The sequence below is a fragment of the Oncorhynchus kisutch genome, linkage group LG14, assembly GCF_002021735.2.
Source record: "Oncorhynchus kisutch isolate 150728-3 linkage group LG14, Okis_V2, whole genome shotgun sequence".
NCBI classification, from domain to species: Eukaryota; Metazoa; Chordata; class Actinopteri; order Salmoniformes; family Salmonidae; genus Oncorhynchus; species Oncorhynchus kisutch.
The window spans coordinates 33,441,111-33,466,737 of NC_034187.2; the positions used below are offsets into that span (position 1 = coordinate 33,441,111).

At 44.0% G+C, this 25,627-nt stretch overlaps 1 protein-coding gene across 7 annotated transcripts in view; it reads left to right on the forward strand.

Moving 5' to 3' along the window:
* LOC109903936 (probable palmitoyltransferase ZDHHC14) overlaps window positions 1-25,627 on the forward strand; it is a 96,922-nt gene that overhangs the window by 22,230 nt on the left and 49,065 nt on the right. For all 7 annotated transcript variants that reach the window (XM_020500959.2, XM_020500957.2, XM_020500956.2 and 4 more), the window contains one exon: window positions 19,869-20,029. In XM_020500959.2, the coding sequence (XP_020356548.1) occupies window positions 19,869-20,029 (161 nt within the window). The remainder of the gene's footprint in view (window positions 1-19,868; window positions 20,030-25,627) is intronic.

Genomic DNA, 25,627 nt, shown 5'->3' on the forward strand with positions numbered 1-25,627 from the left:
ATCGGTGGTGACAGTGTTTCCTTGCCTCAGTGCAGTGGGCAGCTGGGAAGAGGTGCTCTTATTCTCCATGGACTTTACAGTGTCCCAGAACTATATTGAAGCAACATCTCAAGACATCAGTTAAAGCTTGGCCGCAAATGATCTTCCAAATGGACAATGACCCCAAGCATACTTCTAAAGTTGTGACAAAATGGCTTGACAAAGTCAAGATATTGGAGTGGCCATTACAAAGCCCTGACCTCAATCCTTTATCCTCTCAACGGATAAAGCGTGTGCGAGAAAGGAGGCCTACAAACCTGACTCAGTTACATCAGCTCTGTCAGGAGGAATGGGCCAAAATTCACCCAACTTATTGTGGGAAGCTTGTGGAAGGCTACCCGACACGTTTGACCCATGTTAAATAAATACTACACTATATTAGTATTTGGTATGTAAACTTCTGACCCACTGGGAATTTGATGAAATAAATAAAAGCTGAAATAAATCATTCTCTCTACTATTATTCTGACATTTCACATTCTTAAAATAAAGTGGTGATCCTAACTGACCTAAGACGGGGAATGTTTACTAGGATTAAATGTCAGGAATTGTGAAAAACTGAGTTGAAATGTATTAGGCTGAGGTGTATGGTAACTTCCGACTTCAGCTGTATGTACAGTGTTTTCGTAAAGTATTCAGACCCATTGACTTTTTCCTCATTGTGTTAGGTTACAGCCTTATTTTCTAAAATGTATTAAATAGTTTTTTCCCTCATCAACCTACACACAATACCCCATAATGACAAAGTAATTTTTAAGACAAACTCTTATGACATTTACATAAGTATTCAGACCCGTTACTCAGGTACTTTGTTGAAGCACTTTTGGCAGCAATTACAGCCTCAAGTCTTCTTGGGTATAACTCTACGAGCTTGGCGAACCTGTGTTTGGGGAGTTTCTCCCATTCTCCTCTGCAGATCCTCTCAAGCTTTGTCAGGTTAAATAGGGAGCATTGCTTCACAGCTATTTTCAGGTCTCTCCAGAGCCGTTCGATCGGGTTCAGGTCCGGGCTCTGGCTGGGCCACAAAAGCACATTGAGACTTGTCCCGAAGCCACTCCTGCGTTGTCTTGGCTATTTGCTTAGGGTCGTTGTCCTGTTGGAAGGTGAACCTTCACCCCAGTCTGAGGTCCTGAGCAGGTTTTCATCAAGGATCTCTCTGTACTTTGCTCTGTTCATCTTTCCCATGATCCTGACTAGTCTCCCATTTTCTGCTTCTGGAAAATACCCCCACAGCATGATGCTGCCACCACCTTGCTTCACTGTAGGGACGTTGCTAGATTTCCTCCAGACGTGACGCTTGGCATTCAGTCCAAAGAATTCAATCTTGGTTCCATCAGAACAGAGAATCTTGTTTCTCATGGTCTGAGAGTCTATAGGTGCCTTTTGGCAAACTCCAATCGGGCTGTCATGTAACCTTTTTACTGAGTGGCTTCCATCTGCCACACTACCGTAAAGGCCTGATTTTCTGGATTGCTGCAGAGATGGTTGTCCTTCTGGAAGGTTCCCCCGTCTCCACAGAGGAACTCTGGAGCTCTGTCAGAGTGACCATCAGGTTCTTGGTCACCTCCTGACCAAGGCCCTTCTCCCCCGATTGCTCAGTTTGGCCGGGCAGCCAGCTCTAAGAAGAGTCTTGGTGGTTCCAAATGTCTTCCATTTAATAATGATAGAGGCCATTGTGTTCTTGGGGACCTTCAATGCTGCAGAAGGGTTTTGGTACCCTTCCAATCAATTGAATGTACCACAGGTGGACTCCAATTATGTTGTAGAAACATCTCAAGGATGATCAATGGACACAGGATGCACCTGAGCTTAATATCGAGTCTCATAGCTAAGGGTCTGAATACTTATGTAAATACTTTTTTTTCTGGTTTTAATTTTTTATAAATTAGTAAACATTTCTAAAAACACGTTTTTGCTTTGTCATTGTGGGTTATTGTGTGTAGATGGATGAGGGTAATTTTTTTTTGCCTTATTTTAAAATAGATTGTTTAATGTAACAAAGTGGAAAAAGGTAAGGGATCTGAATACTTTCCCAAATGCACTTTATATTTCAAAGTAGACAGTGCCACTAATCATACTACCACTCTACACCGGTGTAGTGTCTGCTTGTGTAGTGGGGGCAAAGGAGTGGGGGAGGGGTAATATTCCAAGATTCAAAAATAAGAAATTAGCTAGTTTCATTGGATTTCTTAACTTTTTCAATCCTGTTATTTTAACAGTAAAGTAAGTATGTAATAGTCTGTAAGGGCAACTTGGAGCCCAGTCTGTGCATGTGCCTGACTAGGGGTCAAAAGATTGACAGGTCTCTAAGTAATTTTCCACCATAGATTTTACCCTAGCTTTAAAATCATTTGTGACGATCTCCTGTAGTTTTCAAGTCCTTTTGTAGCTCGTTCCATGTAGTGGGCACAGAGCACTGCAACGTTTTGTTTTTTACGTTGCTCTGTATGGGCCTTAGGCACCGTCACAGAGATGCAGTCCTGTGAGCATAGACTATAATTGTCATTATTCTGCTGGACAATGAAGGTACACATGTAAAATGGGTCCCTTCCATTTTGAGCGGTGAGAAAGTGGTAGATATTGGGAAGGGGGTGTGTGGGAAGGACCCGATGACCATAATCTGGGTTGTGTTATTAGTGCAATCTTTTTTATTTTTTTATTCTCTCTATGGGAGCTGAAATGAGGGGTAAGATCTATTGAGGTAGAATATATTATGTGATATGCCCTGGCCTGCAGTGATAATGAACTTACTCTCCCGGCTCTATTGCTGTTAAACCTGGATCCACAGGAAATTTAGTCCATAGCTGATCTGACACTCCTGACTCGAGTATTTCCAAGAGATGGTGCTGTAACAGAACCCTGATAAACTGGTAATTGGCTTCCTCCTCTTCCTGTTTCAGAACGGTATTGCTTCCTACTGAAAACTGCATAGATAAATGTTTAATGTCCGTAGACTGTAGTGCAGGTTGGAGGATGTGGACCTGGCTCAGCTTTAAGCACCTTTGGTGTTTTGTTGGCCTTAGACCTCTTGGCTTAAACAGCCAAGCTCAAAGCACTGTGTTCAATTCGGCTGTTTTAGTAATGAGAACTAAATTAATTCCTTCATTATGACAGTTCGATCCCCACAGTGAATTCTTTAAAAAACAAAGTTTGCTACAAATCGAGATATTAAATAGTGATCCATTCTGACTACTACATTTGTCGTCACACAGGACTACGTGCTGACACAGACCAATCACGGGCCGGCATGCTACGAGGAGGCTCTTTCAGGCAGGATGAAAATGACTACGTCGACCATGAACCTTTGCTAGTTACGGCCACTTTCATCATGATCCTTATTTTCAAATTTTAGGGGGCTCCCGAGTGGCGCAGCGGTCTAAGGCTGCATCTCAGCGCTAGAGGCGTAACTACAGACCTTGGTTCGATTCCAGGCTGTATCACAACCAGCCATGATTGGGAGTCCCATCGGGCGGAGCACAATTTGCCCAGTGTCGTCCGGGTTAGGATTTGGCTAGTTAAATAAAAAAATCCATATGTAGTTTTCCATAAGAATACATGAATGACGTCAGCGACATCGGTATCTACTGGTTCTAATGTCTATGGTCCCTATAGTATGATCTGTGTTATGTTGACAGTCAGTTTAAAATTGGAAGATTGAGTTGAGACTACCATTAGCCTAGACAAGGAGTGTTGAACTGTCTTCTAGGGCATAGGCTGGTCTAAAGCAGTGTTGGGGTTTTTGACTGATGGGCTGATGTCAGTGCTGATGAAGGGCTTCAACATGATGGCACCAGACATGGAGGTTTCCCACCTTTCACCAGTCTGCTCGCGGTAAACAAACGATGGAGCCAAACATGGAACTGTTTACGTCTGGGAGAAGCAATTCAAGCTCCGAAACTCAAATAAACTCTCTCCGCATATGGTACGCAGCAGTGGACAATCCTAAATCACATCATCCTCCATCCCATTCAAGCTTGTGCGCTCTGCTCAACTGTGGAGCTCTAACATTTAATGAGCTAATGGGCTAACTTGCATTAATTAGGCTATAGTGTAACATATGGTTTTGTACAGCTTACTTTAAGACTGCACATATTTATCTTTCTCACTAATGCATCAGTGTAATATTCTTAGGCTAATTGCCATCCTTATGGGCAGAGGTGTCTAATTAATATACAGTATTTTGAGTTTCAGCTCATTAGTTTGGGAGAAATTGATTACCCTGAAGTTGAATTATCTTTAATTAGGACTAAAAAAAATTGGGGACGATAATAAAACGATTTAATCAAGTCTGCCAGTGAAGTTCTATTACAGCTATTTTGAGCTTTTATGGTCAGATAATGTAGTTGCATAGACTTTTTGTTGTTGTAATTTGTCATCTATCATGTTAGTCACATGTCAAGCCTTTGAAAATGTGAAAAAGATGTGGTCCCTTCCTGTATTCCTACAGTGAAGAAGAAGCAGAACTGTCAAGACTTGGAATTCCTTAGGTCACTCTCTGATTGGTCGGTGGTTGGTTCCACTTGTTGACAACTACGCCATTAGAAATGTACTGACAGCTACTTCTCACCACTTATGCCTTCGCTTCCCCTGAACAAAGGGTAAGGTGACCCAGAGTCAGAAGCTGCCCTGAAATGTTATGTCTTAGTTCTTCACCCTTATGGGACTGAATCTTCTGAAATAAAGAGATTCTGTGTAGTGGTTAATATTCAATCGTCAGGCAGGTTCATGAACTTCAAATCTTCTCCTTTCTCTATTCCCTGTCTTTGATATTCATAACCAGGGACTATGAACTGGCCAATTTCCTCTGTACAAAGGGAAGGCGAAATTGTGATTTTTGGGACCCCTCAGTTGCTTTGTGATACATATACAGATTTAAATGTTATTGTTTGTCATGGATTACAAATTCCTCAAAAGCCAGTGTATTACCACACTAATCTTAGCCTGTTACAACCTACTGCTTTTTACTCATTTGACAGCCTACAGCTATTAGTCAAGCCACAGTCTGAGAACTTGAAGCCCAAATCCTCTGCACTAACTAGTTTATTCTAGTTAGCTTCTTTGGTTGTCTATCTCAGAATGATGTGGATTAACCCCATGGTAGTCGGCTTTCCGACTAACAATTTGGCTAAACCTCCAGATTGAGTATTGGTTCGCCTCACCAATTACCAGCCCTTTCAGCTCTTTCTCAGTGGGCTGTGAGAAAGAGCTGGAGAATGTGCAAGCTGAGAGGGCTCTGTGGGTGTCCCTTTTCTTCTGCTACGCTGTTCATTTGAGACCAACAAAAACCATTTTTACAGATGGAATATTTCCCTCCCTATAAAGTAGGTCAGTGCAATAATACCCAGGTGTGTGTGTGAGAGAGAGAGAGAGAAAGCAGCTTGACCCTAAAGCCAAGAGCAGTGGAAGCCAGTAATAAAACAATGAAAAAAGTGCTACCATGGCAGGGCCAGGGGAAATTTCCGATACATAGTTGAGGCTTGGTGCCTCATGCTTGGCGGGAGATGTGGAATAACACCCTGGATCTGTAGTCCAGTTAATAACTCGTACAGACTGTCAGGAAGCACCATGTCTGACCCTGACACAGTTTGCCATCAGATCTCATGACACCAGATTTAATGATGCCTGAAATCATTGTTTTATTTGCTTTTGTGAGGTCTCTCTTAAGCACTTGAAAGGGTTGGCAAAGGATTCAGTGACACTGCCTTCAGCTACTCTGGGCAATGTGATTTCTGGTTTGGACTGGACTCTTGTGTTATGTTGGGTGATGGGGTGGCCTAGCTACAGTATGTGGCAATTCCTTGAATCTGGTTTGTACAACTGCAGTGCTGGACTGGGTCCTCGGCATGTTGGTAGAAAATGCGAAGATGGACTAATCTTCTGAGTCACCATAGTTGCAGACGCAATGCTATTGTACCATAGATGTGTTCTAATTGGAGACATGCTGTGAGGGGGTGGACAGCACTACACAATGCAGTAACAAGACTGAGACTGAAATGTCAAGACGGTCATTGTGTCCGCAGATGCCAGTGGGCCATCGTCTCTTTGTGACCTCAGCGTGTTTATGACCAGCTTATTTGTCTGACCCACCCTCCCCCCGTGCTGATCACTACTGTCTGTAATAAGGGGCTGTTACCTCAACAACGTTGCCATTCTCCAATTGACTAAAGTTCCATAATGCTCCATTCAGTGATATTGTGTCCTGTCATGACTGTCAATTCATCAATAATCATGCTGTAAAAAAAATCCTAAAAGTTTGAATAATATGTCAAAGTACTTCCACAAACATGTCAAAGGGGACTGTTATCACACATGCACAGTTGCATGTAGGCTACTACATACTGTACATGACTAGTGAGTGTCCTGGACCCAGTCTCTCCGCTGGAATGGGCGCTTGTCCCTAGGAAACATGGTCTGTTTTTGCCCTGCCAATGTCTACCCTGCCATCTTTATCCCAGCTGGACAGCGATTGTGTCACCCACCCCTGTCTTAGCCTATAGTAGGCTCCTATTGAAGAGTTCACACTGCTGGGATGTGGTGTGAACACCCGAGCCCTGCAAGAGGAAAGAGCTTTGTTGCTCTGGTCAAAATGGACCAAACTGCTTCAGTATGTCTTAGCAATCGCTGACCTTGGCCAAGAAACAGGTTAACCCTTTTCCTGCACAGAATTTGATACGTGACCAGGTTTATTTCTGTATTCTCTGTTTGGATCTGTCAGTCATAACTTCATGCAGGGCAGAACATTGTCCCATGGTTGGAAATGTTTTATTTCTACTCCTAGAGCGCTCATGTAAAGAAATACAGGAACCTTGGGCTAATTGGACATTCTTTTCTGGTTTCTTGGTATAGGAAACCTAATTCAGTAGGCCCAGTCTGCATGAGACAGTGGACCTTTATGGTGATCATAGTTGTTCTTGGGTTTGAGAAATCCTAGACCACTGCAGACCTAGAACCAATATTAGAAGCAGCTCAATGAGTTATAGAGGCATGTTTAGAAGGGAAAGGGGATACCTAGTTAATTGTACAACTGATTGCATTCAACTGAAATGTATCTTCCGCATTTAACCCAACCCCACTAAATCAGGGAAGGGGGGCAGGGGGGGGGGGAACAGTGGGTTTTAACTGCCTTGCTCACGTGCAGAATGACAGATTTTTACCATGTCGGCTCGGGGATTCGATCCAGCAACCTTTTGGTTACTGGCCCATCCCTCTAACCACTAGGCTACCTGCCACCCCCATAGCATATCACTGTAAGGAACGTAAGCTGGGTGGGGTGCTGGCATATCACCCTTAGGCTACGTCATATAGTAAGTAAAGCACAAAACAACTGTCGGTCGTCAGACTGCAGTGATGTTTAGCAGATTTCTGTGTACTGTTTAATGACGTGACAGGGAAACAGTAACTCAATTCTCTTTGTGTTAACCCACATAAAAAAGCATGTCTTGGATATTTTTTTAACTGGAAAGGGTAAAGATATATGCCAAGATATAATAGAATTAATAAAAAGACATCCCCCACTCAAACCGCAAGCCAAATTCTCTCCCTACGCTGTAATGTCTTCCATATTGTTTGCTGCCACAAATTCAATATAAAAGCTAAACCTGAATTCAAGGACTCTGCCCCTTCAACAGGATGGTTTGTTGGAATGAAAAGGATTTGAATGAATTTCATCGTACATTCTCCATCGTACGGCTTTTCACCCATCCTTTTCTTCTTTGACGTTGCTGTCAGTTCACTTCAATCGTGTGGTTGTTTCCACGGTAACCACTTCCCCACTGGATATTGTCAGTCTCCATGGCAACAATATGCTAAACCTAAGTCCTGGAATGAGAGAGAAACAGTAATGGCGTCTTTTTGTAGGCACTAACTCCGCCATGGTTCTTTGGACATAGCCTATGGGGAAATTAATGGGGGTTTTGTATAAATGCGGAAAATAAGGTCTATGGTAAACATAGATGCTCTACGGGATAATCTTCATCGGCTAACTTCACTTTTTGTGATAAGAAGCACAAAGGCTTCTTAATTCATAAAGGTAATGTTAACTTACTGATACAGTATTCTCATAGAAAAAATGTATAAAATATCCTAAACCTGTTTTAACCTCAAACCTTATTCCACAATCCCTATTCTTTCCCCATAGGGATGGCTGAATGAACCAGAGGTAACTCATTTCCGGGTTTTAGTACTACAAGCTCTATTCAGAGTTTGGCACTGAACTGATAGGTGAGGAATGGTGCAGAAATGTCCCATTACAAAAAAATAGCCCGTTGTAAAGGTCATGGGCTTCATCAGTCACCCCTGTATCATTTAGATTAGCCAGTTCTCCAGAAAGATCATTTAACTTGTATAGCGCTTTTCATTACAAAGAAAATGAGCTCAAAGCACTTCAAAAGCAAAACAAACAAAGAATACGTTTAAATTGGAGATGGAATGTCACTATTTGAAAGGCTGGTAGATGAGGCAGTTTGGATTAGACAGGTAGTATAGCTTTCGCAGAGGGGGCTTCGATGGTACAGCCAGAGAAACAAAGACTGTTTAAAAAAACCTTTATTTAACCAGGTAGGCTAGTCGCAGTTTGCAACTGCTACCTGGCCAAGATAAAGCATAGCAGTGAACAGACAACACAGAGTTACACAGGGATGCACATTGCTTCACTGGCTGTCAGTAAACTCTGCATTTAAGGAGAAGACACATTGCACTGAATTACGCTCTGCCGTTCGTTCTCAGTTCATTCGCTTGCTGACTGCGCAGTGTGTTTAAAGCCCCCTATGCCATCTTTATAATTGTATTTTTAAATAATCACTGTATGTCTAATAAATCACTGTGTAAATCACTGTGTGAAAAGAAGGCCTCCTTTTGGGCATTGGCCATGCAGTACCTTTAAATCTGTCATCTGCAGTGGCCGTACAGCATTTACTGTGATACGGCCTCTGTAGAATATCAGGGCATTCATACTATTTGCGCTTCGCGGAGCAGAGCTGTTGTGAAGGAAGTTGTCAAGGAAGTGAGCTTGTGTTTATACAGGACCTCCCACCCCACCTACCATTAACCAACCATTCTCAATGTGGAGCTATACGGAGCCCTCTCCATTGTTGCAAAATTTTGGAGGTGCTCAGTGATGCGGTACAGAGCTCGATTTGGCCTCCGCAAACCTCCGGAGGCGCTGCAATTGCATCACACACTCCGTACAGTCTCCAGATCCCAATCCGGAGAAAGCATAAATGGGCTTTTTGGAAGCAAATTTGAAGATATTTACATACACAGACCTGATTGGCTGATAGGCTGTTCTAGAGCCAAACCCCTTACCCAGATGAACAGTCATTGGTCTATTATAATCAGATCACATTGTGATGTGCGCAAAAAGTTCCATCCCACCTGACCAGACTAAAATTCCAGGATTTATTTTTCAAACCACTCTTACACAAACACGGTATCATCATTTTCAAAATGTTAGTGTTATTTGAAACTCATTGTGGAAATATACTTTTTTTTAAGCAGGAGACTCACATTTTAAACTGCACTGCCCCTTTAAAGGACTAGAATCGGTTTACACTTGGTTTGCAAATGACTGCCGGCTAAGTACTCTCGGCTAAGTACTCTCGGCTAAGTACTCTCGGCTAAGTACTCTCGGCTAAGTACTCTCGGCTAAGTACTCTCGGCTAAGTACTCTCGGCTAAGTACTCTCGGCTAAGTACTCTCGGCTAAGTACTCTCGGCTAAGTACTCTCGGCTAAGTACTCTCGGCTAAGTACTCTCGGCTAAGTACTCTCGGCCGGCAAACTACCGGTGTGTCCATACATTTCATCTAAATAGTCAGGACAGAGTTCATGGTTTGAGATGGTGTGTTTTTTTGTTGCAACTAATCTTGCAAAGAAATTGCATTACGCAGCCTCCTAGATTAGGAAAAGTCGATATTTTGATCGTATCTAGGCCTAAGTGGATCCTGAAATTACTTTCAGAAACGTCCATGTTGGATCAATCTACCCAGAAATGATTAAAACACCTAACCAGTGTATAGACTAGGCTAAAGAAGAGACATTTCTCGTCAAGCATTTGGCATCAATTCTTACCTCGACATGCTAAGCACTCGAGCCGAGGCAGGCTCGCCTTCCTCCCTTAACCTTGCTTTCATATTAATTATATTTCACGATACTTGGCCTTTTTAAGTGGATGGAATTCAATAAAAGTCAAAGAACGAACAAACTGTCCAAGGTTGGTTGTTTGTGGTAGTTTGGCCAACATAGCCTACAGTCTGTAAAAGCTTGACAAATACCCTCTGGCTGACCTTTTGGTCAGAAAACTTTGTACACCTTTGACATGAAAAGCAGAGTAGAAATGCTTTCAAATTCCCAGGAAAGTCTTAGGATGAGACATGTACTACCTGAAAGCTACGCCCACCTTGCTTGCAGCAATTGGCCGTGGGAGAGATTTCCTCACATGAGCCTTGTAAAACGCTTCACATCTCTAGCGATTTCTCATTAGCTCTGGTAATTGCTGGATTCATCAACGTGGTATGTATGACCAATCAGACTGAATGGAAGTCTGATTGAATGGGTAGATAAAAAGAGCTCCCTTAACGACATTGGACATTGATTTTTGTTTTCCTAGAGATTTGTACTTTCAGTCTGCTTATTCTGGTTAAACGGACTCGCAGAGCACGGCTTGAGTGACTGGCCTTAAATCCTTCCCACATTTGGATTGGGGGAGGTGTTCTGTGTCAAAACACTTTGGTCTATGTAGAGCTTTTAAATAAATTAGGCCTACCTGGTTTTACTCCTCGCCGTGATTCCCTTAACTCATGTCTTACATTTTCAGGCACCTGTCTCTTTCTAAGGCGTTGAACCGTTAAACCTTGTCCATTCCCTACAGATGAGACCAGCTCACCTTGAATGGATTTCATGTCAGGGAGATGTCACAGCAGCTCCTGTAGGGTTCCCTTTACGTTAGCTGGAGCGAAACAGGCAGGGATTAGTCTTCTCCAGCTTGCTGCTCAAACTACCAGGGGGGGATGTGTGTGTGTGTGTGTGTGTGTGTGTGTGTGTGTGTGTGTGTAAGTTGAAGCAACCAAGCCTTGCACTTGGCCTGCATTGACAGGGCTAAACACACTTGGCTTAGGGCTCAGAATGCTTAATTACTCCCCATTAGTGTGTGAGCTCTCCAGAGCAACGTGAAATAGGAGCGGTGGGAACCACAGATTCAGGTCATCTCTGAGCTGTATTAATTGTCCCACCTCTTCTTACTCACTGGTGTACTACTGGTGATTGTAGCCTATCCCACAGCATAAGCTTAGCAGCCTCTGGTTTCCTGTTCAGTTTTTTTCTTTATGCTCTTGAGAACTAAAGTTTTTAGTTTTTATCGACTTAGTTTGTTTGATGCACTTATCTGTTCAGCTATGTGAAAAGCGGAGTGCCTTGCGATAGTTGTTGAAATGATTTCAGTGTTTTGTATGGTCAGTGTTTTGTATGGGCTGTCTGTTGGCCACTGAATAAGTGGGCTGAATCTGTTTGGTCTCTTGTTGCTTGCCCTCTAGCAATAAAGCCAAACAAGCCGCTTATAAACAATACATTATGTTTCTTTTTCGGAGCTCCACCATGACAAAACAACAGCAACTTGCCCTTTTGTGTTTCCCTCCCAGAGCCTCGCAGGGTGGATCATTTGGGCTGTGGACCTTAGCTCTCTGATAGTGCAGAGATCTATACTGTTTAACAAGCCCTGGATGCATCCAGAGCAGAAAGCAACACTCACTCTACTCATCCTAGCCTGGGTTAACCCTCCCACAGAGGGAGCACAGGTACTCTACCGTCCATATGATAACAGCAGAGAGACATTCAAACTGTAGTTTCATTCCAACTTGTTAGGTGGTTTGCATCATTGAAAGCAGGCGACACTGGATTGATGGAAACACTATTGATGGACTACTATGGTCAGAGTGAATGACCCTTAGTTCCACTCTGGCCTGCTAAACTGCAGGGTCAGGATCATGGTGGTGGTGATTAGACCGTCAGGCAGGAGCAAGCCTCTGGAATACATCTCCCTTCCTGTAATCTCTCCCCACATGGACAGCCGTGTTCAAAACGAACATGATCTCTCTTCAGACACAGTGGTGGAGCGGGATCCACTGGGTCTGTACTAATTCATTGGGGCGAGAGATTCATTATGTGATGGGTTGTCTGCATTCGTTAACCTAACGTAGCAGGTGTAAAATAAACACTGTGGTGGGTTTTCTGGTCATGACGAGAAACTAAACTACTGTCGGTGGAGGATCTCTTCTGCACTCTTCAACCAATCCTGTAAATGTGGAGGAGGAGTTAAGATGGAGTGTCTCCTTGTTAACGTCCAAAAGGGGAAGTCTCGTCACAGGCTCTTTCCATTTCCCCTGAAAACCAGATGCATCTGGTTGATTCCAAACCGCTAAAGGTGGCATTCATAGTCAGTGGGAGAATCTCAATTGCATATTCCTCAAGCCCTCTCTCCTCGCCTCCTCCTCAAAACCCATTAGACGAGAAGGTCAGAGGGGAAGGTTTTGAGAAGGATGCAAAGAGAGAGGTCGTGAGGTGTATGCAATTGAGATTCTCCCACTGACTATGAATGACTTCTGATCTACCCTGCTCTACCTTCTGATCCACCCTGCTCTACCTGATCTACCCTGCTCTACCTTCTGATCTACCCTGCTCTTCCAACACATGGCTGAGGAAGAGAGAGTGCTCAGACACACAGAGGTTTTCCAGGCACACAGCAGAGCACGTTCAATTTAGTCCATCTCTGGTAGAACATGAACTGAAGGATATTAGACCAGCCAGCCCTGCTGTTATCCCATCAGTATGTGTCTAGAGTAGACCCCTGCTGACAGAGGTTGGACCAAGTCACTATTATTTGAGTCACAAGCAAGTCTCAAGTAGGGCTGCGGCGGTCATTAAATTTTGTTAGCCAGTGATTGTCAACCAAATAACTGCCGGTCTCAATGTAATTGACTGTTAATTAGCTAGGTCTTCCACCCATAGGCTACAAGCTACTGATGCAGACCTTTGGAACATCTACATTTAAAAGATAAATCCATTATTTATTTTAGACAGGTCTAAAGAAACATGATATGAGGAAAATGTTTATTTCAGAAGAACAGAATAGCATACTCTGCATTTTCCTTATGTTAGGCCCTGTGCTATGCCATATGGCTGTGGGCTACACTAGTTTATTTAGCAGACAAGATTTGCTTAGAATTCTGTGGCATTATTTTTTATTATGTTATAGTATAAAGAATACAATTAAACATGGCTTAATAAAATAGAAAGGATATTTTCTCAGATTTCAAAGGAAGTGCGCACATGCGGCTGTGTTGAGCGGTTGACAAAGAAACTGGTCCTCTATGCTTCATTTAGAGTTACTTATGCAACTTGAGTTGTGATACAAACGTTGGGCCATATGTTTTGATTTTTAATACATTCTAAGTCTGCATGATGGGACTAATGATGATCTGAAAAAAGTTGCAAGCTGCACACACTTCATCATTCTCTCATTCACAATTTGACAAGCACTTGATAATATTCTCATCAGTCCTCGAATTTCCCGGCGGCATCCCCCTTGAGTGGCCGTAATGGCCCCTAAAAAATCAACTTTGTGGCCAAAGTTGCCATTGTGCCCTTGGGCTGAATATAATATGCTAATTGTAATTCCTTTCTCCCGGCTGCTGTGCTCCAAAGCACTTCTCATTCACATGGCTCTCTCGGATATGCCCGTCACGTGATCGGGTCCCTCTCCCATGCATTTCAGCTAAGAAGTAGGCTACAAGTGAATGAAGACGGACACATTTGGGATGCAACTACGCGCGTTCCTCTTATCGAATTCCGAGGTGCATATTGAAGATGTTAAGAACTGTCCACGTTTACTTTTCTTCAGCCAATAAGATGAGTAGGCCTATGTCAATATACTGTCCCCCATAGTACAAAAGTTGACCTATTCGAGAAATAAATATTCCAAAAATACTCTGGGAAAGTTGTGGGATGTGATAGATCCCAAATTAATACAACCACTCGCATTAAACATTTTTTAAAAGCAATGAGGCTGATCGTTTAGCTTAAAATGTTGACATTATAAACACAGCCTATGTATGCCAGTTAGGCTCTACACCGGTTATGAAGCAGATTAATTGGCTTAATTTTAAGAAGTTATTTGGCCACTTTAGTTGTGATACAAACCTTATCAAACCATATAGGCCTATGGGCTAAGATTCATGAGGTGTGTCACTTTGAAAAAGTGCGGTTTCTTGCCTTAATGCACAAGCTGGGCTCATTCACAAGTGATAATACATAATTCACAAGTGATAGGCTAATATTGTCACCCATCAGACTATTCTTAATGTAATGTTGTCTTTACATATACTAAATAATACATGTGTGAAATTAGTTTTGATTTAGAATTGACCGTTATCTCTTGAACAGGGGCACTTAAATAGCGAATGGAGGACGCTTTTCCCATAGTTCATTTTCATGCCAGCCAGGTAGGATATACTCCTGTTGTAAAGTGAAGCAATGTGCTTAATTAGTAGGGAAGTTGATAAATAAATATAGTAGGCCTATCCTTTAGAAAGCTGATGGGATCTTCCTCTTTTTAATATAGCCATCAAAACTGTGATTTCTCACGCAGTTGCATAGCCTATAGAAATGTTGTGCAACTCATGGGCACTCATTAAGTGTTTGATTAGATTTTTGATTACATTTGCATTGTCAGAGTGATTTAGAGGGACAATAGAGTACTGAGTACCAGGCAGTTATCAAGTGTGGTAGGCTACTAATTACCATCAGCAGCATCAGAGCTTAGAGGAGCCTAATTACCATGACTAATCGGTCATGTGGAATTTGACTGCCGTCATGACTCGTGACCGCCGGCATGGCGGTAATACGGTCACTTTAACAGCCTTAGTCTCAACTCACAAGGTCCAAGTCTCAAGTCAAGTCCCCAGTAGAATGGGTCGAGACTCGAGTCAAGTCCCCAGTAGAATGGGTCGAGACTCGAGTCAAGTCCCCAGTAGAATGGGTCGAGACTCGAGTCAAGTCCCCAGTAGAATGGGTCGAGACTCGAGTCAAGTCCAAAGTCGTGCATTCTAAGATCAAGTCGAGAAAAAAAAATCAAGTTAAGTCTGAAGTCAAATAAAAATCTATACAGGCAATGAGTTGTTCAGCTACACATTTTTGTATATTTATTGAGGCTAACAGACATGATTTTGTCTATAACAAATTCCAAATGCAAGCTTCATAAGTCAATTATACATTTCAAGCAATGTTGACATACCAAAGACCAGTAGGCCTATGCTAGTAATTGTTGCTTGACGCCTCTCTGGTGAGCCTGCAAGGTAAACAGTTCATATTCTTGATCACATATTATTTTTGGTGCATGTTCATTTATGGCAATCCTCTCTCCTTACGATTGATCTGCACCCGATCCTATAGCTGTACAACAAATCACCAATCTGTTCGGTGGCTGTAGGATCGGATGGAAATATCGTAACGTATTCTGGCAAATAAATGACATCTTCTTCCCATAAGTATTGAAGGTAGTAAGATGATATCTTTAGTCAAATAGCCAATACCATCACTGAGGAATATTAATTATAACCCACCCAAACAAGGCCTATTGGAAGTATGGAAAATGATCAATGAAGTCATCAGGTAGCCAGACTATTGTTGTGGCAAAGGTGTGTCTGTAGCCAATTGCTAAATGGTACTTTATATGGATAATTTACAGTAGGTAGGTATAGGCTATTCTGTTTTAATTCGTTTTTTTTTTTTTAACAAGCGCTTTCTGGTCACTAATTTGAGCGTGTGTTTCCTTTGCGCACCAACGCAAACAGTCCAAACTGGTCAACAGTCCAGAATAGCAACTTTTTGGTTCTGAAGCACAGATTATATGTTTTTTTTTAAACAAGAATTTGGTGTTAATGCCATAGGCCTATGTTAGTGACCAGATCGAATAAGCAAAGGTAGAAATATAAAATACAAATGGTTGTAAATATCTATGCAATTAATAAATGTTTCTTGATTTCAGTTTCACACTTGCAACCTCCCAGAACCTTCTTACTGCTCTAGCTTACCCGACCTGTGTTGATTGATAGTTTGCAGGCAGCAACTGCTGCCCAGTTGTGGTATTAATAAAGCCTTCATAATGTAGTGTCCCATGGACCCTGGCAGCAGCCCCACGAGGGATGGGAGCGTTGGAATGGGATTGGCAAGGACCAGGGTGTACCTTAGAGGCAGGCCAGCAGTCCCGGCACGCAGACACCTGATACACAGAACCGGAAAAGACCGTGGATCGGAAGACTGTCACACCCGCAATCTGGCCGTCAATACACTCCTCTCACCACCTGGCCAAGGTTCCTTTAGTTTTGGCTGCATTCATTTTGGCTAGTCGACAAAACAAAATCTGAAACCTGAGTTGGTTACATTTTTACCAGCCAGTGTTAGAACATTGATGGATCCTTAGCACTACTGAGCTTCAGCTTTGGACTCCCATTCTCCACTTAAGCACCAAAGCCCAGAATGACATACTTATTAATAGTGTGGCCAGGTTGGTGGGAGTGCTGGCTCCAGTCCTGGCACTGGCTCTGCACAGTGGGTATGGCCAGGCTTCCAAGGTGTTGCCTTCTGGAGGGAGGTGATGGTGATACATTCAGGATGACTTATATCCGCTTGGAAGTAACAGGCCTCTGCCATAACTCTGCTGGATAGTCAACCACCACAGCTCCCTGCTTCACAGTATCTTTGCCTAGTATGCTATGTTTCCTGGTTCTCACATAGTGCCGGTAACTAACAGATGGCAAACATGACTAAAGATAGCCTGCTCTCACCTCTCTTATCACATCTCTAAATCCACATACGCGAAAGGATGTATGTCACCTCTCTCCCACTTGTCACGCTCATCAACCTATCACTATCACTGCCTTTTAGAGGCCCTAGCCAGGTCTTTATGATCAAGTGTGTTTTTGCTTGGAATTGATTTTCATACAACAATCAATGAATGAGAGTAGCTTAAGTGCTCTGAACGGCAGTAATGCTTGTCCTCTCGTCGCAGGCATTTCCCCCTCCTGCTGTTGAATATCATACTAATGGTATAATGGAGCCCTCTCGCCTCGCTGGACCCTATCGCATGTCATCTAGCCCCCTCACAACAATTCATCCTTTCTGAGAGACAATAATGGAGGTTCAGGATCACTTCTCCTTATGTGTTGTGAATGGAACAATTTGGGCACAGTTCAATGTTAAGTGATTTGTTATTTGTGAATGGCATTTGTTGACATGTGTGACTCATTAACTGTTTTTACAAGTCTGATCAGGTGAAGTCCTTCCTCCTTACATCCCTCAGTGATCATAGCAATATCTCTTTATGGATAAAAGGTAACATTGTGCTGCCTGCTTCATCGATCTGTCATAGGCCTTCAATACTGTTGATCACTCACTGCTAATTCAGAAGCTTTCCTCAATTGACCTAGACCTTCCAGCATTCAACAGTTTTCAAAATGACATGACAGATAGAACTCAATGTGTTATATACTGATGGTGTTAAATCGGGTTTTCTGGACATAACAAAAAGTATCCCACACTTGTCTATTTGTGGAAAAATCCCCCTGATTCTCTAGCAGATTAGTAAGAATGGCCCCGTGTTTGATACTGTATATACAGTGCATTCCGGAAGTACTCAGACCCCTTGACTTTTTCCACATTTTGTTACGTTACAATTTTCCTTCATCAGTCTACACACACTACCCCATAATGACAAAGCAAAAACAGTTTTTTTTATTTTGCTAATAAACCGAAGTATTCAAACCCTTTGCTATGAGCCTCCAAATTGAGCTCAGGTGCATCCTGTTTCCATTGATCATCCTTGAGATGTTTCTACAACTTCAGTCCACCTGTGGTAAATTTAATTGATTGGACTTGATTTGGAAAGGCACACACCTGTCTATATAAGATCCAACAGTTGACATGGCTTGGTTTATGTTCTGACATGCAATGAGGTTGAAGGAATTGTCCGTAGTGCTCCGAGACAGGATTGTGTCAAGGCACAGATCTGTGGAATGGTACCAAACCATTTCTGCAGCAAGAACACAGTGGCCTCCATCAATCTTAAATGGGGGAAGTTTGTAACCACCAAGAATCTTCCTAGAGCTGGCCGCCTAGCCAAACTGAGCAATCAGGAGAAAGGCCTTGGACCAAGAACCCGATGGTCACTCTGACAGAGCTCCAGAGTTCCACTGTGGAGATGGAAGAACCTTCCAGAAGGACAACCATCTCTGCAGCACTCCACCAATCAGGCCTTTATGGAAGCCACTCCCCAGTAAAAGGCACATGACAGCCAGCCTGGAGTTTGCCAAAAGAACTCAGACCATGAGAAACAATAGTTTTTATAGTAATAGTTTTTTTTGTAAACATTTGTAAAAACCTGTTTTGCCTTGTCATTATGGGGTATTGTATGGAGATTTATGAGGGGGGGAAAATAATTGAATACATTTTAGACTAAGGCTGTAATGTAACAAAATGTGGAAAAAGTCAAGGGGTCTGAATAGTTTCTGAATGCACTGTATGTACTGCACTGCACTCATTTCAAGGGTTTTTCTTTATTTGTACTATTTTCTATGACAGCTTTGCACACTCTTGGCATTTCTCTCAAGTTTCACCTGGAATACTTTTCCAACAGTCTTGAAGGAGATCCCACATATACTGAGCACTTGTTGGTTTGTTTGTCCTTCACTCTACGGTCCAACTCATCCCAAGCATGGCCTCTGGCAATTCAGAAAACTGATTGAGGATCTTATTACTGATGAATGTCTTTATTTATGACAGTGTTTTCCTTTCCTTTCTGCTTGCATTTTGTATTTATATTTGGATGTGTGTGTTTTCTGTCATTTCTGTAATTCAGGGCTCATCTGTAAAAGAGACCTTGGTCTCAGTATGACTCCCTGATTCAAAATAATAATACAAAAAATGTACTTCTCAAAGTATTGTCATACAAGACTTGCTCTCCTTTGCCTTTCAGTATTTTCTTTCTATATTTTACCCCCATTTGTCTCCCCAATTTCGATCTTGTCTCGTTGCTGCACCTCCCCAACGGGCTCGGGAGAAGCGAAGGTGGAGTCATGCGTCCTCCGAAACATGACACGCCTAACCGCGCTCCTTAACACCAGCCAGCTTAACCCAGAAAAGCCGCACCAATGATGTAGGAGGAAACACCATTCAACTGGTGACCGGGGTCAGCCTGCAGGCACCCGGCCCGCTCAAGGAGTGGATAGAGCGTGATGAGTCAAGTTGGGCTATTGGACAAATTCAGATGCTTCATTCCGTTTGCTTCCGTCTTTAACAAATGTTTTGCAACGTAATCGGAGTAATGAATACGCCTGAGGCGAGCCAGCACTAGGGGGAGAGAGGTGTCAGGCGTAAAAAAAACTGTGGTGCGCATATGTCTTGTTATGCTGTCTTGCATGCAAATTCCCCAGACTAGCCTCAAGTTTACCTCTTCCTCTCTGGTTTTATTTAAATTACACAACTTTCCCCAGGCCTTTTATAGCCAATCGTCTAGTTAGGCTATAAGATGAAAAATAACGTTTTTAGATAAGAGGTGATGAGTCTCTGTATCTAATATATACGCTCTGCTTTGAAATTGAGCTTGGTGTGGAGGATAATTCTACCCACTTCTGACCCAACACTTTTTCCTGTCCTGCGAACATACGCCGCTGTTTCTAGTGATGGTCATGTGTTTGGCTTGGTGCAGCCTGCTCTGAATACTACAGTATACTGAAGATCTGTATGAGTCTGACTCTGGCCCTTTCTCTCTCGTGTTCTACCCTAGCTGTCCGTTCCTGTCGATGCAGATCACCCCAGCCATCCCAGTGATAGGGGGGGTGCTGTTTGTCTTTGTGCTGGGGACTCTCTTCAGGACCAGCTTCAGTGACCCAGGGGTCCTGCCCCGAGCAACGCCTGATGAAGCTGCTGACCTGGAGAGACAGATCGGTAAGGAGACCTCTCTCTATTCGCTCTTTGTCACATTTCCTCTTTCTCCCTCTTCTTCTTAATCCTCCCTCTCACACACTCCGTCTCACACGCCCTCCTCCTTTTCCTCCTTTCCCTCCCTCCCTCCCTCCCTCCCTCCCTCCCTCCCTCCCTCCCTCCCTCCCTCCCTCCCTCCCTCCCTCCCTCCCTCCCTCCCTCCCTCCCTCCCTCCCTCCCTCCCTCCCTCCCTCCCTCCCTCCTTCTTTCATGTTCCCTCCTCTGTACATCCACCCCTCCCTCTCACCTTGACCTCCACCTGCTAGGCCAAGACCAGTGGTCTTGTTGTCTGACTGATGCCTCTCCCTCAGGGGTAGCTGTGTTTCATTTTGCCCCTGGCAGGTCACATACAGTGCATCCGGAAACTATTTAGACCCTTTGACTTTTTCCACATTTTGTTACGTTACAGCCTTATTCTAAAATCGATTAAATAAATGTTTTTCCTCATCAATCTACAAACAATACCCCATAATGAAAAAGCGACAACAGGTTTAAATTTTTTTGTTGTTGCAAATGTATTACAAATAAAAAACAAATACCTTATTTACATGATGTTCAGACTCTTCGCTGTGAGACTCGAAATTGAGCACAGGTGCATCCTATTTCCATTGATCATCCTTGATGTTTTTACAGCTTGATTAACTGTAGAATTCAATTGATTGGACATGATTTGGAAAGGCACACACCTGTCTATATAAGGTCCCACAGTTGACAGTGCATGTCAGAGCAACAACCCAGCCGTGAGGTTGAAGGAATTATCCGTAGAGCTCCGAGATATTATTGTGTCGAGGCACAGGTCTGGGGAAGTGTACCAAAAAATGTCTGCAGCATTGAAGGTCCCCAAGAACACAGTGGCCTCCATCATTCTTAAATGTAAGAAGTTTGGAACCACCAAGACGGCCAAACTGAGCAATCGGGGGAGAAGGGCCTTGGTCAGGGAGGTAACCACCTGAAGGTCACTCTGACAGAGCTCCAGCGTTTCCTCTGTGGAGTTGGGAGAACCTTCCAGAAGGACAACCATCTCTGCAGCACTCCACTAATCAGGCCTTTATGGTAGGTAGAGGGTTGAGGTTAGGGCTCTCTGCAGGCCAGAAGCCGCCACTCAGTAAAAGGCACATGGTAGCCCGCTTGGAGTTTGCCAAAAGGCACCTAGAAACTCTGACCATGAAAAACTAGATTCTCTGGTCTGATGAAACCAAGATTGAACGCTTTGGCCTGAATGCCAAGCGTCACGTCTGAAGGAAACCTTGCACCATCCCTACGGTGAAGCATGGTGGTGGCAGCATCATGCTGTGGAGATGTTTTTCAGCGCCAGGGACTGGGAGACTATTCAGGATCGAGGGAAAGATGCACCGGCTTTGCACAACAACACTCCTCATTTGGGCAAATTATAAAATTATTGTTTTTAGAGAATAAACAAACTGAAGGCTGTAGGAACTTGTGAGCCCATCACATCTTCAAAACTACATCTCCCATTTCCCATGATCCTACAGCACAGTCCCTCTATCAGCTCTGTAGTTCATCCCAGGATCACCTACCATGCCCATGTCTGTCATTGGCAGCATCCAAACAAAAACGGCCTCTTGCCCAGATCCAAGGGTGTATCTGTAGTGGTGAGCCAAGCAGTGATTAGCTGCTGTCTACATCGACAGATCTTTCTATTTATCTGTTCTTAATATAAACCTCTGAATCCAGCTATCCCACAATGGTGATTTTAGGACCATGTTAGGGTTCACTACCCTTCCACCCCCAAGCACAGACTGAGCACCCCTCCAGTTTATGAAATCTCTGGTCCTGATTAATGCTGCCCATACATTAACCTGGCTAGAATACTGTCTAGAGGTCCTTTGTCAGAAATGCCAGATTTAACCCACTGAGAGAAAGGTCACTGGCTTTTCCCATAGTGAGGAGAGAGAGTTAAATGTCATGTGGATTGCATACTCTGACTGTCAGTTTCTTTCTCTCTCTCACTCCCTTATTCCCTCCACTCCTTCCACCTCTCCCTCATTCCCGCTCTCGCTCTGGTTCCCACTGTTGCCCAATACTCCAGTCATGCCGTGGCTGGATGACATGCAGACACATTAAAGCAGATCTGATAGCTCTTATCCTGCTCCAGCTCCCACAATGAGTAGGCGTCTTACTCTGCTTCAGACTCACTCTTTGTGTTTTATCTCTGCCTTCACCTTTATAGTCCTTGACCCCCCCCCCCCCCCCCCCCCCTCGCTCATCTTTCTCTCTGTGACTTGGCCTATCTCACATGAATCTTTCTGGGCTCTTTCACCATCTCCACCATCTCCCTTTCCATCTCTCTCTGTCACACGCATGCACGCACGCACACACACACACACACACACACACACACACACACACACACACACACACACACACACACACACACACACACACACACACACACACACACACTCGCACACCCACGCCAGGGCTCATTCCTCACATTTACAGGCTGTATTTCTTAGGTTGTGTGTGTAAGTGGCTGGCTGCTCCCGTCCGTCCTCAGCCTAGACAGCCATGCTCTTTTCCAGCAGCGCAACCTTATGACTTGACACACACAAGCGCACGAACACACACACACACACACACACTGGCTGCACGTCTCTGAGAAGACGAGAGGGGGCTCTCATTAGTGGAGCTGAAGCTCTCCCTCTCGCTGTGCTTCACAGCGTTAGGAGACGTGGGTATGCGGTGTTGTCATAGCATGGTATGTTATGTATTCTCTCTTTCACTGGATGAATGCGTATTCTACAGGCCGCTGTGCTACTGGTGTTAGGTGCTTCCTTTACGACGCACGCTGTTATTACAAAGCCTTTTTTACTGTCAGTGTTTTACAGGGTTGTAACTGTGCAGACAGACGAGAGACTCTCTGGCAACTCGGCTCATGTCATCAACTCCCTCCCTGCCTGGGTTGATATTGTGGGAAAATACCAAAGTCTGGCAGTCAGTCTGTAAAAAGGCTGATACATACAACTCAGATTTATGTGTTTTTATTTGTACAAGCCTAGTAGTGTTGATTTTTGAAATATACTACCTGGCCTATGATGGACAACGATAAAACACAGTATCTCACCTATCCGATGTATGTGACAATAAAATACAATAAAAGTCACGGTTTATTTGTCAGTTTGAATCCATTTTCCTGGTAGTGTTGCTGAAGGTAACGAGCAGTGGGTTCCAAGGACTAGAGCTGGTGTTGCTGGGAGAGAATGACTAAATATAGGCATATTAACTCATGGGACTGGTTCCTGGAGAGAGAGGGCGAGGCAGAGAGAGAATCTCCCTGCTTCAACGGCCTTCACAGTGTGAGGGAAGGAGGTAATTTAGATAGTTTCTGCCTGCTGTGGTCAGTCGCATTTTGCAGAAAGAAACACTGTCAGAGTGTATTAGTGGTCCTTAAAATGAGACCTACTGATGCTTGGCGTGACATGACGTGCACCCTGTCCAATTTGTCTCTGGCCTAAGTGCTTGTTATGTTGCCTAGCTTGTAGTGTTATGACAGTGTGGTGTGAGCGCTCCCTAACTCCTTGGAACGATGACACCGTCAGTTAGAATAGATCACAGAGTGAAGTAATGTTTGACCTCAACTTGAACTGGTTCTTCCTTAATTCCCAGCAGCCTTCTGAATAATTCATGCTCTTGTCTTCCATTCAAAGTGGTAAAGGGCCTCAGTTCACCTCTGGTATTGATCTGTTGTGAAACTACAGACAGAATGGGACAGAACAAGGTGCCTATTCATCAGTGCCCTATGTCTGGGATACAATGTGTGTCCTATAACAGGAAGTGCAGTGTTGTGTCCTGTGTTGTTGTAGATGTTTGCTGGATGGACACATCTGTCTGTTGTTAGGGGAACCACAGAGGGGAACTGTGGTTTGCTGAGAGCAGCAACTTTCTCACTCCCACTTTCAATCACTCACTCTTTCTCTCCTGCAATAACTCTCCACCTCACCTACTCTCCATCTCACTCCCATCTCCATCGGGCTCAGTGGCTAAAGCCTGCTGTGTAAATCAATGGGCCCCTGTCCTGACTCCTGTCCTGTCCCTGCTACACTACATTACCAAAACTATGTAAACACCTGCTTGTCGAGCATCTCATTCCAAAAACAGGGGCATTAATATGGAGTTGGTCCCCCCTTTTCTGCTATAACAGCCTCCACTCTTCTGGGAAGGCTTTCCACTAGATGTTGGAACATTGCTGCTGGGACTTGCTTCCATTCAGCCACGAGCGTTAGTGAGGTCGGCACTGATGTTGGGCGATTAGGCCTGGTTTCGGAGTCAGCGTTACAATTCATCCCAAAGGTGTTCGATGGGGTTGAGGTCAGGGCTCTGTGCAGGCCAGTCATGTTCTTCCACATCAATCTATACAAACCATTTCTGAATGGACCTCGCTTTGTGCACTTGGGCATTGTCATGCTGAAACAGGAAAGGGCCTTCCCCAAGATTTCCCTTCACTGGAACTAAGGGTCCTAGCCGTAACCATGAAAAATAGCCCCAGACCATTATTCCTCCTCCACCAAACTTTACAGTTGGCACTATGCATTCGGGAATGTAGCGTTCCCCTGGCAACCGCTAAGCACAGATGTGTCCTTCAGAATGCCAGATGGTGAAGTGTGATTGATCACTCCAGAGAACACGTTTCCACTGCTCCAGAGTTCAATGGCAGCGAGCTTTGCACCACTCCAGCCGATGCTTAGCATTGCGCATGGTGATCTTAGGCTTGTGTGTGGCTACTCGGCCATGGAAACCCATTCCGTGAAGCTCCCGACGAACAGTTATTGTGCTGACGTTGCTTCCAGAGGCAGTTTGGAACTCTGTAGTGAGTGTTGCAACCGAGGGCCGACCATTTTTACACGCTTCAGCACTCTGCAGTCCCGTTCTGTGAGCTTGTGTGGCCTACCACTTCGCGGCTGAGTCGTTGTTGCTCCTAGATGTTTTCACTTCACAATAACAGCACTTACAGTTGAACGGGGCATCTCTAGCAGGGCAGACATTTAACGAAATTACTTGCATCCTATGATGGTGCCACGTTGAAAGTCACTGAGCTCTTCAGTAAGGCCATTCTACTGACAATGTTTGTCTATGGAGATTGCATGGCTGCATGCTCGATGTTTATGCTACGGTCGTGGCTGAAATAGCCGAATACACTAATTTGAATGGGTGTCCACATACTTTTGTGTATGTGTGTACTGGATATGATAGTAGGGGAACTCTCCAGCACAGTCAGCCTAGTAGATCAATCACCACTGTTGTTAGTGCAGCTCTTCTTTCCAGGTATCCTGTTTGTCTGCCATGTTTAGCAATGCAGGCCCTGGGCAGAAGTGACATCACCGCAGAGGCTGAGAATCTGGCATCCTCCAGGTGGGTGCATGCCAACTCCAAAAGCTCTCAGAAAGACATTACCAGAACGACGGTGGAGATGTCTCTTCCTCTTCCTGGTCTCTTCTGCTCTGCGTGCCAGAGACCGAGAGTCGACGAGCCAGTAAAGGTCAGGGGATGTTTGTAAAGCCTGTGGCCATGCTAAACTCCTGCTCCTCTCCCTGCAGAGGAAAT